The 13,162-nt window shown below is 36.9% G+C and overlaps 1 protein-coding gene across 1 annotated transcript in view; it reads right to left on the bottom strand.

Moving 5' to 3' along the window:
* The window catches only part of LOC108772104 (flocculation protein FLO11), a 37,422-nt gene that overhangs the window by 7,798 nt on the left and 16,462 nt on the right, over positions 1–13,162 (bottom strand). The window contains exon 2 of the mRNA XM_018537559.1: positions 3,411–3,516. Coding sequence (XP_018393061.1) covers positions 3,411–3,516 — 106 coding nt within the window. The remainder of the gene's footprint in view (positions 1–3,410; positions 3,517–13,162) is intronic.

Here is a 13,162-nt window from a genome sequence, read left to right as displayed (position 1 = left end):
AATAAAAAAAAAAAAAAAAAGAAGGTAAAATCTCTCCGTAACCCGAACAAAGCGTGAGAAGCATAACATAGTTGCAATGCAAATGCATAAAGCCACCGAAAGCGTTATTATATTTTTGCCTGTGTGCGCGCGCGTTATGTCGCCGTGGCGCGTGGGATTATTTTCCCGCTCGTTTGTACATATTACGCTTATGTGACACATATTCCCGCATTCCCGTGCCGCTTTTGTTGGTGGGAAATGGTACAATGCCGAATGAAATCGAGCGTATAAAATGTGCAGTCATATCTTCTCTCTTTTAATTTCCCCGTCTCGCCGATATATTCCGCATATTTGAGCATACGTTACCCTTCTCCCATTTCGCGCAAATTTATATTCGCCGTAATACCTTCGGACGATGCACTTTCGATTGCGGTATTGTATTATATTGAAGCTTTTAGCAAAAATGATGAATATATTTGGAAAATTAAAAGTAAATCATTTCGCTGCGTTTACATTGATGAGAGAAACTCTCTAACTAGGAACTGGAATATCATTCCCTCCTCCCTTTTATAAAAGTTAAATGTAGTAAATTGTATACAGTTTTTTTTATCAACGTACAGTTATTAATCGTTTAAATTTTTCAACTGATAATCAACATGATATTCGTGTATATTTGCGCGATTTTCTATCTCGTTATCAATTCTATTTGTTCGTTGCGCTTTCATGGTTTAATTTTTCAAAAAATCGGAAAAATATTTAGTTCAAGTGAAAAATATCACGTATAGAGAAACGACGAGATGTTGATTATATACGAACGCTGTATATATTCATGCTGCGAAAAGCAGTCAAGGAATTAATCATATTCTTCGCCGATTTTTCTCACGGGTCAGCAGGTTTCGCGATGTACGAAGGTGGATGTTGGGTCGACGAGTTCGCAGCCGCATTCGGCGGAGAAGTGCAAAGGTTAAGAGGAACGTTAAATGCAAAGTTGGTTGGCTATTGTGAACGCGCGTGATAAAAACGCGCACTGCACCGCGTTTATTTTCTCGTACTTTTGTGTCAGACGTTGTTGTTTAAAAGTAGAACAACGCACGGCGAGGGGACAGCGAGGCGAGAAATCCGCCTAGAACGTCGTTTCCCAACGCGTTATCCTGACATAACGCGAATTAAAAATTGCAATTCACCGACGCGGACGTTATGTACGAAAACTTTCAACGATCACAATTGGACGTAGCGTTTCCTGCGAGCCTTGGTATTTCAATTATTTCCGCACTATTATGCAAATAAAAAAAGTTAGTTTAAGTTCACTTTACAGAAGACTCTTGTAAAGGTCTAGAATTATGCACACACACACACACACACACACACAGGCGCGCGCTTTCTTATTGATAAAAATAAATTTAAGTAAGTTGCAACTTATATAAAATGACATTTAAGTTAATTTATTATATTTAAATAAATTTTATTTCAGAGAGAGAGAGAGAATATAGGTATGAATTATTTTCCTGCACCATTCATTGTAAAATATTAACGGATTTATTACGTTAATAGGTTACTGATGAATAACATTTTCCTTATTCCTTTTTTCTGTACAAACATCATTAATCAAATATTAATCAGAATAATTCAATTATCAATATGTAAATACGTATGTTTGCATATAACGTAAATATATGAATTAATCGAAGACATCCAACCGTACGCGTACGTGTCTTTTAATACCGAGTAGGTATGACCCACTGACCCGTCCCACTGATATGTACGTGGAGACGCACACGCATATGCAAACGCACGTACGCATGACGTGCAACTAATTTTGATCAAGATTTATGCTAAGATTAATAGTAATGTTTGGCAGCTTGTGTTCCGCGAAGCAAAAGTGGACAGATGTGCCGAATCGATATGTCTTATTTCATTAATCATAGGATTTTTCCTTCATCTCCGCTCACATGGAAATTCACTAATCAAGTTTTACGACAAATAACTTACATAATATTATATTTATGATATTTCCGTCTTATTTTGTATTTTTTCCTTTGTTCCTTTATTTCTTCATTTTTCCGCATTGCGTCAAGAACGGATAAAAACGGAACAGGAACGGTCACTGTCGCGCAGACGTAAAGAACTTGGAGAAAAATTGGAGAAAAGTAAAAATGTCTATGCTATATACGATTTAAGCGAATATTTTTTCGCAGTCAGATATTTTCTAACGAATCTGTCTAAATCTGTGTTATTCTTTTTACGAAGAACGCAAACTGGTCGATTAACACGGACATAATGAGTGTATCTTTAATTAACTTCTTTCCGAGTTACTACCCTCTATTCATCGCTCTGAAAAATCTAATTTTCAGTCCAAAAAGTAAGAAATCGAATTCCACCGGGATGTTGGATACTTGAGAGCAATAGCAGCGTCGCGACGTCGTGTCGCGACACGAAGTCGCGTTCTTCAATGTGCCAGCTCCTTTTTCCCGCAGCTTCCATGTCCGCAATATGACGATCGAAGTACCCGCAGAGCGGTTTTCGCAAATGCAATTCAGAAGATAAGATTTGTCATGCAATAGAATAGTGAACTCGAATCTAAAAGAAAGATGCGACGATCACGTCTTCATATATAAACAATTAATAAGAATAATTGAGTAGATATATACACGCGAAAAGAACAATTTTTCTGAAATATTTAAAATTTAGCTAGACACAGATCTAAAAATAATTTTACGTCATTTATATTATATTAAACGTCAAAATAATTAGAAAACTAAGCATAATGAGCAAAGCTTGAAAAAATTTTAATTTTCTAGCAATCAGCTTGAGCAACCTACATAATTATTTTCATAGTTCAACAAAATTATTTCTAAATCTGTACCTGAATTTTCACATATTTCAGTAAAATTGTTTTTTTTTCTTCGTACAAAATGGAATAGTGTTATGCTTATTAAATATATGTTACTGTTTTTAACATTATATAGTTACCTTATAAATTTTTTTCTGATAATTACAGATTGTTTGTCTAATATATGTATTTTAATAAATTAGTGCCATCCTGCGACAATTATATTGCTTATGCGTCTTGCTCGCATCATTCTTTATGACAAACCAAATTATTTCATGTTTCTTATCGAGCGTTTAAAACCTCAATACATTTTATCGAAATATCATATCGTAGTATATGTTAGGTAATGTGATGTGTCGTTTTCTACATTAAAATTTGATTTGGAACAGAGCGGTAAATTTTTTATCGGGGTCGAATTCGTACGAATAAACGTTTCACAAGGCCGTACAAAAATAATGACAGTGCAACGAGAGAGATCTTAGAATAGTAAAACGCGGGCAGACTCGCTCTCTTCTCGTGTCTTCATTCGTTCGATGGAAAATATTCTGCAGGACACGTAGTGGTAACGTCATGTTTAGGACAGTGAGCAGTCGAAACTTACCGGGTTTATTCTCAAGGGAGGTTGGTACGTTCTGACAGGACGAGCAACACAAAAGCCCCGCCAACAGTAGCCACCTGGATAGCTCGGTCAATCTCTTCGATATCATCTGAAACAGCGAGAAGCAAATTGAATTAACCGCCGGATAATCATATCATGTGGCTTTCTGTCCTGTTCAACGGCAGCTTTGACTCAGATATAGGGATATAATATTAATCAGTGTTAGCGTTTCGCTAACTTTATATGGAAATTATTATTATATAATAAAAAAATAATCTACACAGAAGTTCTACAATTTTTACCATTTTGCAATATTTATTTTATATTTTTTACCGATTTCTATTTCTGACAAATTAAGAACATATTGCGTTTATTGCATAGTACTGTACGTATATTACGTTTATTAAATTGATTTTTCGATACTGCCGATTTAACAAACAGAATGCAGAGATCGATTTATGGAGAAAAAGAGCGTACCGTGGAAAGAACTGTAACACTTTTATTTCGAGAGATAAATAAATCTTACGTAGTTGGCATTAAAAACGTGTATCGTTATTTATATGGATAAGCAAAAAGCTCCTCGAGGAGCTTTTTGCTTATCCATGGAGCGAAGTAAACACGAACGTGCATTTGTGTTCGTAAACGAGAGGTAACATATTTCTCATCGTTTAAAAACTATAACGCGGCTACGCGATTGCAGAAATGTGATTAATTCGTCTAATTGGGTATCCAGAGTGTAGTTGGCCGACACGATCAATGGCTAGGATGATGGGCTGGACGTTAATTACAGCCGTGTAAATACGCGCATGCAAAATAATATCTGTTCGACAGTGCAGAATAAAACTCGCGATATCCTACGGCTAAACGTGATAATAATGGAATAAAATATTAGTTTCTACGATACTCTCACAAATAGCCTGTTTTCTGTTTAATATTATAATATATGTGCACAGTACACGACCGAAATTAATATTAAAGTCAGTCAAGTCGATTGTTTTCAATAATAATAAATCAATATATGAGAAATTTTTATATGTATCCTTGCCATATTTGTAATATAATCCTTACGTGAAATAATCCTTGTATAAATGTGGAAATATTCAAATAAATATTTGACGTAGATATTTACGATGTTTTTAATTGAGAGTCTTTTCAAGCATTTTGCACATCAGCATAAATCATCTATTGGTGCCGTGTGCCAAAAAGCACTATTGACCCTGCCAAGTTCTCATATTCTTTTCATAACTTCTCTTATTCTATGTGCTGTCAGATTATATACGAAAACGCGTTATATACATATATATAATGTAATTATATATGTATACAATTTTACACGTAGCAGCTCTACATCAGCATTTATATATTTATATCTAATATTCTAATAATTGAATTTGATCAAATAATTGCTATCAAATTACCAAATTCAACGCATACGAAAGTCTCTGAAGAAAAATTTATTGAATGACAGACATGAACATCGCCGAATTAAATAATTTAATTTATTAAATAATTTATATTGTCTGATACGTAAGACTGTCATGAATACACGAGTAACTATGGCGAGTACAGTTTATGGTACTTTAACGAAATGTAAAACCAGGCAGAACTCGACGTGACTACATTTTCCGGCAAATCGACCGTACTTTGCTCGGCTATTTGCAAACTATATGAGCAAGGACAAATATGTCCTTTACGACTCCGTGGAGAAGCGATCTCGATGTCTTGTAAAGTAAGTCATAAAGATCGCGCTGTTAACTGCTTTCCCCAAAGATTCTCGCTCTAACACTCGCAAAAGGTTGCCGGGAGCAATTTCCGACAGGTCGTGACCTGCCTCAATCGACCGACGGAATCGTCAAAATTGCGTTCCCACGACCGAATGCGTAGGTACAGAATCCTCGTCGAATTCTCGATATCGTGAATGTCTCTTGAGAGAAAGAGAGAGAGAGAGAGAGAGAACTTTAGCTGATAACGAATTTATCGGTGAACGAAATCTGATTAAGGAGACACGACTGCTTGACAGCCTCGGAAATTCAGTATCGATTTTTGCGTAATTTGTAGCTGCATATTTTAGAGGTGTATACAAATTTTCCGAAAGCCTTGCGGATTACATACATATAACGTATTCCAATCTTCAATTTTTGTTTTAAATTAGAATTGTACATTAAATACAACATAAATGGAACAAATAATACAGTATTATCTTTACATGCTAAAAAGTAATGATTCGAACGAATCGTATGTTTCTGTAAGATCGAGGACAACTCCCAGGGGCTAGATGCCTCGATGTTCATCGATCGACGAGAATTCGATCGTACCTGTTAACGACCACGTCGAGAAAGTCTTTGAAGCGGGGCCAGACGCGAATGGCCGTAGCGGTTGGGTCACTGTCACTAACCGCGAAAATTATACATTCGCGTACACACAGACAGAACTTGCGACTTCAATTGGCAGAGGAAGAGAAAGATGGATAAGAGAGATCGTTTATCTAAATTTCTCATACTTTACGATACAAAGGAAATACACGATATTGCTTGTACATGACATACAGTATACATATAGTCGCATATATAAAGCGACAGTTTAGATATTCTTCACGCGAACGACAGACAAACAAGACGGTGACATCACGCGTGTAGCAATTTGACATCCGTTCGCATACTAATGATTTAATAAGCAGCTATATATCTATAGCTCAGAGACATCAAAGACTTATCGTAATCTAGTAATGCACTCACTCTGAGGGAAAGTAGGATATCCTGTGAAACACAGCGTCCTGCAAAACTGATTAGATCGCGTTTTGTGCCATGTGGAATATAAATCTCTCCATTCGATTATAATATTTATTAATAAATTAATTTCAGAGCAGTTTTAAAAACACAAGTCCGTAAATTAATAAATTTATTCACCATCAAAATTGCGTTAAAAAGCAATAATAGTAACTTGAGATTCAAGCAAAAAATGATTTTAATAAGTTAATATCTATTTCATTCTGGCAAAAAATATGAAAATACAGAATAATTATAACATATTTTAAAATATACCTTTTCAAATAGCAGTGTATAATTTTCAATTTAAAAATTTCATAAACTAAAATCAGTTTGAAGTTTTCTTTGAATATATATCAAATATATATTTCAGTATGTATGAAAAATTTGAAATTCAATTGAATTTATACATTCAACGAAAGTTGATTTTATGCACGAAATATTTGTGTTTCTGCATTTATTTAAAAACCTATTCAAAACAATATAAACAAATTTTTTGACTTGAATTACACGAAGACAAAAGAAAGGCATAGAAAGGCAAAAAAATGTTTCATCTCTGCGTCCGTTTATCAACTCATTAAATCGATATTGCCGAATTTGATGCATTCGGAATGGCTAAAATTTTCAAGCGTGCGAACGTTATCGGCGAAACGCGATCGACGATGATACTTTCACCTGCATCAGGTGTGAATAAAACGACTCGCTCTCGAGGCTCATCAACGAATCATTTCCCTTGACGCACGTGTTCTCTCAAGTAATATCGCTTAATGGCGATTCATAAAAATGCCTAAATTGTATTGCATAATCGGAATAGATTGGGCTTTATACAAAGAAAACAATAATATAATATATAATCGAAATTTCATCATGGTAAAAACCGATAAAATATTTCATTAAATTAGCATATAACTCATTTCGAAAGATATATTCAAGATACACATATACAATTCATTGAATTTACGTAATGTCTAAAGTAATATTTAGGTGTTGTGTGAGAGTTATGTATATATGCAACATCGAAATTTTGACAGTTTCCGAAAGTTTGCTGTTCGAGTAGGGCTAAAACATTATTATGCAGGAAGACACGAGAAACTGGACCACGACAAAGGGCTACGTGCTCCGTCGCAGGACGGAAGCTTGCTGAAAGTTGCTCTCGTCGTATTTGCACGTAGAATCGCGGCATAACGAGACACACGTGCTAACGGTAGACGCTGCTTCGGGCGCCGATCTCCTCTTGAACGAGATTCTCAGAAAGAAAGAGCGAGATGAAGAAAGAGGGAAGAAGGAAAAGAGAGAGGCGAGACATTCGGACGAATGGGCAAAGGGGACCGCTTTGTGGGAAGCCGCCTTTAGAATCGATGACATCCGACCTTGAACATCAAATCAGGATCAAATCATGATAGCCTCGATGATATTAGACTTTCCCGATCGTGGTTAAGAAGTAAAATTAGAATTTAAAGATGGACAAGAATCTTGATAACAGCGGCGTTATGATAATTTTACCCTATCTGAACACGTTGACTAGAGAGATGAAAGAAAGATATGTATTCAGAGAAGTAAAGTTACGATGCAGACTAGAAATTTTAATGAAACATCGAGGAAGACAATTCTGATACAACATTTCTTGTTTATTCTAGTAACATACATTAACGGCAATTAATTATATCTGATGATAGTAATAAGGTATCTACTATATAAAATATTGATTCTGTGCTCTGTAATTATTTTATGTACTTCTAATCACGGAATTTTATTTCTTATTCAAATAAACCTGAAAACTTTTCTTTATTTTTCTCGTATAATGAGTGGTTCAATCGTCCGTAATTCCCGTATAAACAAATCTAGATCAAATATTAATCAAGTAGATTAATACATCTATTTTTTATATCCACGTTGCTATGAATATACAGTAAAAAATGTTAGATTTATGTAATCGAAAATGCAAAAAAGCTAATAGCTAATTATATGTGTGCTAATTTTATTTATGTGAATATACAATAAATAAAAGAGGCGTGTGCGCATATCTAATTTACTCGCAGCTCTACGGTCGTTAATTAATAATTAACACTTATATATTTTCTATTCGATAGACAAGAGTCTGAGAAGAGAAAGGACGTTTGCGACAGGACCTTCTAGCGATCATGCAATTAATGATAATTAATCAAGTCATTTTTGCGATAAGACTTATAAATATATTAGAAAATCGAACTATGAGAAATGTCACGCGCGTAGCTTAATTATCGAAAAACGATGCACTTCGATACATCCATCAAACGGAATTTAATTTACTTGTCTGCCTGCAAAACATTTTATCAGACACAATTCTTCGACATAGTCACCGCAAAATTAAAAGGATCGACAATTGTTTAATTAAATCAATTCGACTAAGTTCGTCGACGATCAGACATTTTGCGCGCAATTATTGATGAATTCAAGTAGACTATTTTTATTCTTGGAAGTTCAGCTTTAAAACGCTTTCTTTTCTTTTTTTTTTTTAAAGAAATGCCGCAATTTCGCTTTGAACTTATTAAGTGTCCGCGAAAAGTCCGGCAATGAATTCCAAGCACGGATGGAATACTTCCAACTCCGAAATTCCATAATGTCTCGTATCCTGCGAAATCGCGAACGCCGGTGTGAAAATTCAGTCTGCGGCCGTCTCATTTTTCATTTCATCCGCCAAATACGGTTCCTCTCAGCAGCTTTACGAGTCGTTGGCTCGCTCGGAGTTAATTTATGCGTGAATAGAACGCACAAAAGAGAAAAGAAAACGGCCGAGAAGAAAAAAGCGAAAAAAGTGGACGCAAAGGATCGCGTTAGAAGCTTTATAACACAAAGATCAATCAAAACGACTGTCTTCAAAAAATTAACGCATCGCTGAGATTGCAGGAACGTCAATTAAGCATACTGACGATGCTCCAATATGCAAATACCGTTAAATCTTATATACGCTATTTTCCATCTGAAAGAATCTCGTCGGCACTCTGGTACTTTCTCGTCGGAGAACTGAACTTACCACCAACCGGTGAAGTAAAAATGAATGAATAAAGTAAGATAACGACCCGGTAATTTTGACAAATCCATTCGAAAAGAGAACACAACTTAAATGAAGTGATTAATCACATGTGCATACTCAATGCGACATACCGAAAAAATACAAAAATAGATACGCGATAAATAATATTAAGAGTAAGTATAAAATAAATGTTATTGCAGTTACAGACATAAAAAGTAACATTTATAGGGTATATCGTAAAATATTGTAAATAAAGTTTTAAGATCTGTAGGATCCTATGTGAATTAAAAAAAACTTTTATAAGAATACTGGAGATCATATCGCTAGATGTAAAGGAGCTTCGCGAACACTTTCGCGCCGATTAATGCTTACTAAATGTTCAATCTTCCACGAAGTGCTAATTGCAACTGCCACTTGGCTCGTTATTAAATGAATGCTCAATGAATCATGCGTGTTCCGACATAAATCGTTATGAGAATCAGCACACATAAACCGCATATTATGTCGTCGGCGCAGGTAAAAGTTCCAAGATGATGCACAATCATAGGAAGAGAACTCTTTCTCTTTCTTCCTCTTATGTGACTCTCTTCTCTCACAGAAATACGTGCACAATGTATAATTATCGTTTACATCGTTAGAAAAGTATTACGGCGGACGTGATCGTAACATTTTTCTTGATTGTTCTGATTATTTTCCTATTTCTTAGTTTTTTCATAAAGACAAAAGTATTTAATATAATTTCTCGAACAATTGTTCATTATAGTAACGATAATAAAATTTGTATCTTATTATTTCAATATTTAAATCTCTATAATGCTGCTCAAATTGATGCTTTTTAAAGATACGTAATTAATATGTTAATCATTTTATCTGACTTCCTATTTTTCTCTAAAAATAAGATTAAAAGAAAATTAAGGATTAATTAAGCCTCGATTAATGTTTCTGAATGGCACATACATACAGATATTTATGTGATCATTATCACGTAACGTTCGCCATTAATTTACTGACAACAACGCTCTTCCTTGTCCCACGAGGTCGTGCATGAGTTGTTGTGCAATTAACTGAATCGAATTTCCTGAGAGGAATCGAATATTCGGCGAGAATCCAGTTGATCGAGAGAAGCGAGAGATCGTTTCGAGAAATTACGATAGAACAGAAATTCGGTAAGTCCGAGGATTCACTAAGGGCCACAAAGCCATCTGCTATCCCTTGACGATCTCTGAGCATGTCGTGGGTAAGGATTGGGCGTGTGTAAAGAAGCCAATGATCCAGGGGGAGATCCCGGCGACCACTACTAATTTCAGGTGCAAGGAAGCAATTATCGACTCTTCAACGAGCTCGCGCGCGCTCAGGTGTGACGGCCGACTGCTCACGAGATCTGTTCAGGTTCAGGTAGTTTCTCGACTGGACTCGACCAAACGCGACCGTGACTAATTCCCTTAAGGGGTTACGTACACCTCTCACCTCGCTTCGCTTCGCTTCGTCTCGCCACGCCGCGTGTGAAACGAATGCGAACGTACATCTTCATGTTTCCGCGGGGCTATAACGTAGTAACGTGTTTCTTTCAAGCGCGCGAACGACCGTATGTCATAAGGAGTGCAAAGAGAAGAGCGATACGACGTCTTCCGAGATTGAGTCAGTGATGCCGACAGAAAGATGTTGGTCGGAAAGCCACAGATCTGTCTTAACCCTCGACATCCCAGACGTACTACATTTTGTGGGTTCCGTTCAAGTCACTTCCTTTCTAATGCGCTTTTTACGGACATTCTAAACGAAAGACAAAATCACTAACTATATACTAAGTGATGAATCGTTTCCCTCATTTCTTTCTCTTTTGGTTAAAGGAGAAATTGACGAACACATAAACTACAAAGTAACAAGTTTACGGAATAATTTAAGAAAAAATTGATCTGCAATACCTGAATTTTGGGAAAATGTCATTTTTGTTGATATCTGCCTTTTGGGATTTGGCAATATGGCACAACTAATGAAATTCGCGCGCAGTATATATGTGGATCATTTTTAGAAGCGTATCTCTTCAGAGTGCGGTATTGCAGAACATCGGTTCTTGCATCTGTTAACGAGAATTCGCTTATAGCTAGAAAACAAAATTTGAACACATAAAATGATTATTTGATGTACAAACAGAAAGATAGAAAGAGAAAATGTAACGGAATTAAATTTAAGGCGAATCACGGATAACATATGCAACACGGCGGGAAAGTAATGGCACAAATCTGTCACATTTTGTGATAATGAGCTCGATAATTAGTATTTAAACACGAAAAATTAAGTCTCTTAAGCTGTTCTCGCAATTTTCAATATATACCATAGATATAAATTACGTATTGAAATTCGACATCTCATGGCCACTTCCGTGATAAATTCGTACGTTAATTATGTCAGTAAATACTGAACTCGCGATAAAGAAGGAAGGAGAGAAGAAAGAGAGAGGTGCGAATGCACCGCGGTTTTTCTCGACAGGCTCCGGTGCGGCGCGTTTCCGTTCGATTCTCCGAAAGTCGAACGGACGTAAGTGATGGTTTCCGACGAAAATCCCCGCGGAGGAAGAATGATTTACGATCGAATCGGTTCGGGAAGGAAAGTCAAGCCGCGGGGGAGCCGCACCGCCACCGGGTCGGCTTAATGCACCGGGCGAAACCAGTGGGAAGAGCTTTAATTATGCAGGACGTTTCTGAATTAAGGCCACTCGGCTTTATGGTGCCCGTATATGCGAGGCGTTTTACATAATAGCTCCCTCGCGGGGTTGGAAAATAATGTGCTGAGGAGTCAAGTCGGCGGAAACTATGAGAACCATGAGAACCATGTGTGTGCGGCGATGCTATCTGCTTTCACACTCGAGATGAGAGAGCTTCGACGGAGTTCATTTTTTTATCACTGCAGTGTTATCGCTTGACATAGATTTTGCGGTACCATTATAGTATTTTATATCGTTCTATTTGTGAATAATAGTTTCGTTAAACCTTGTCTTATAATCAGATAAAGCTGAAACCGCAATATTTCCCATTTCCCACAAGGATAACAAGAAAGTCAAAATAATGTCAATTTGATGTCATATTGGTCGATTATTGACCGAGGTTTTTTTTTGTCACAATCAATACGACATTATTTTGACTTTCTTGTCCTCCTTGGATTTATTTCGAGATTTATTTACAATCTCGCGAACAAACGCTATAAGGAATAAATTTCTCGTGTAATTTGCGCGCGGTTCCAAATTCATTGGCCGAGTGATTTGTGATCGAGAAGTTGAAGCAGATTGCGATAACAAGTTACGGTTAGAATTTATGAGTCCTATTCCCCTTGGCGAACGTGCCGGGACCGAATTTGAAACTGGATGGATATAAGTTTCGCGTGTAAACGACTCTGGGATTGAGGCGGGCCCCGAGACAGCGTGGCCCCACGGTTTCACTTTATCCCTCTCTCATGGTGGACCACACAGCGTCAAAGGTGCGTGTCACGTACACGGAACTCACCGTCAGTATATGTGCGAGCGGTCGCGCGCGCGTCAAACTTCGGCCGTGTACACGACGACGATCAAATCTACGTCGATGAGAATTAATGCGAGTCGATCGCGGCCGGCGAAGCACGCCACGAATTTCCGGCTGACGAAATTCCCGCTTGTGAATGAAATGAAAGTGGTTTTCCTTTACGTATCGATTCTCGGCCTGTTCTGTGTTCCCGACGGCACTGACGAATAATCTAGCCTATAGCGAATTGATACCGGGGGTCTTTCCCGCGGGAGATTTAGGAGCTCGATCGAGATTGAGAGCGCCCGATTGCGCGAGATGCAATTTCAAGATTATCTCGCATATTAATAAAACCCGTGGGGGCACCTCAATTTGCGCATCTCACGAGATTATCGTTCTCTCGACGTCTAAAATATCCGTGATGTTTTATGTCACAATCTGATAACGAAACTCGTACGATTTTTTTAATCAAAATTCAAAACCTTA

The sequence above is a fragment of the Cyphomyrmex costatus genome, unplaced genomic scaffold (assembly GCF_001594065.2).
Source record: "Cyphomyrmex costatus isolate MS0001 unplaced genomic scaffold, Ccosl1.0 scaffold18, whole genome shotgun sequence".
In the NCBI taxonomy this organism is placed as follows: Eukaryota; Metazoa; Arthropoda; class Insecta; order Hymenoptera; family Formicidae; genus Cyphomyrmex; species Cyphomyrmex costatus.
The sequence above is the reverse complement of the archived record's forward strand: the minus strand, read 5'-3'. Positions and strand labels throughout refer to the sequence as shown.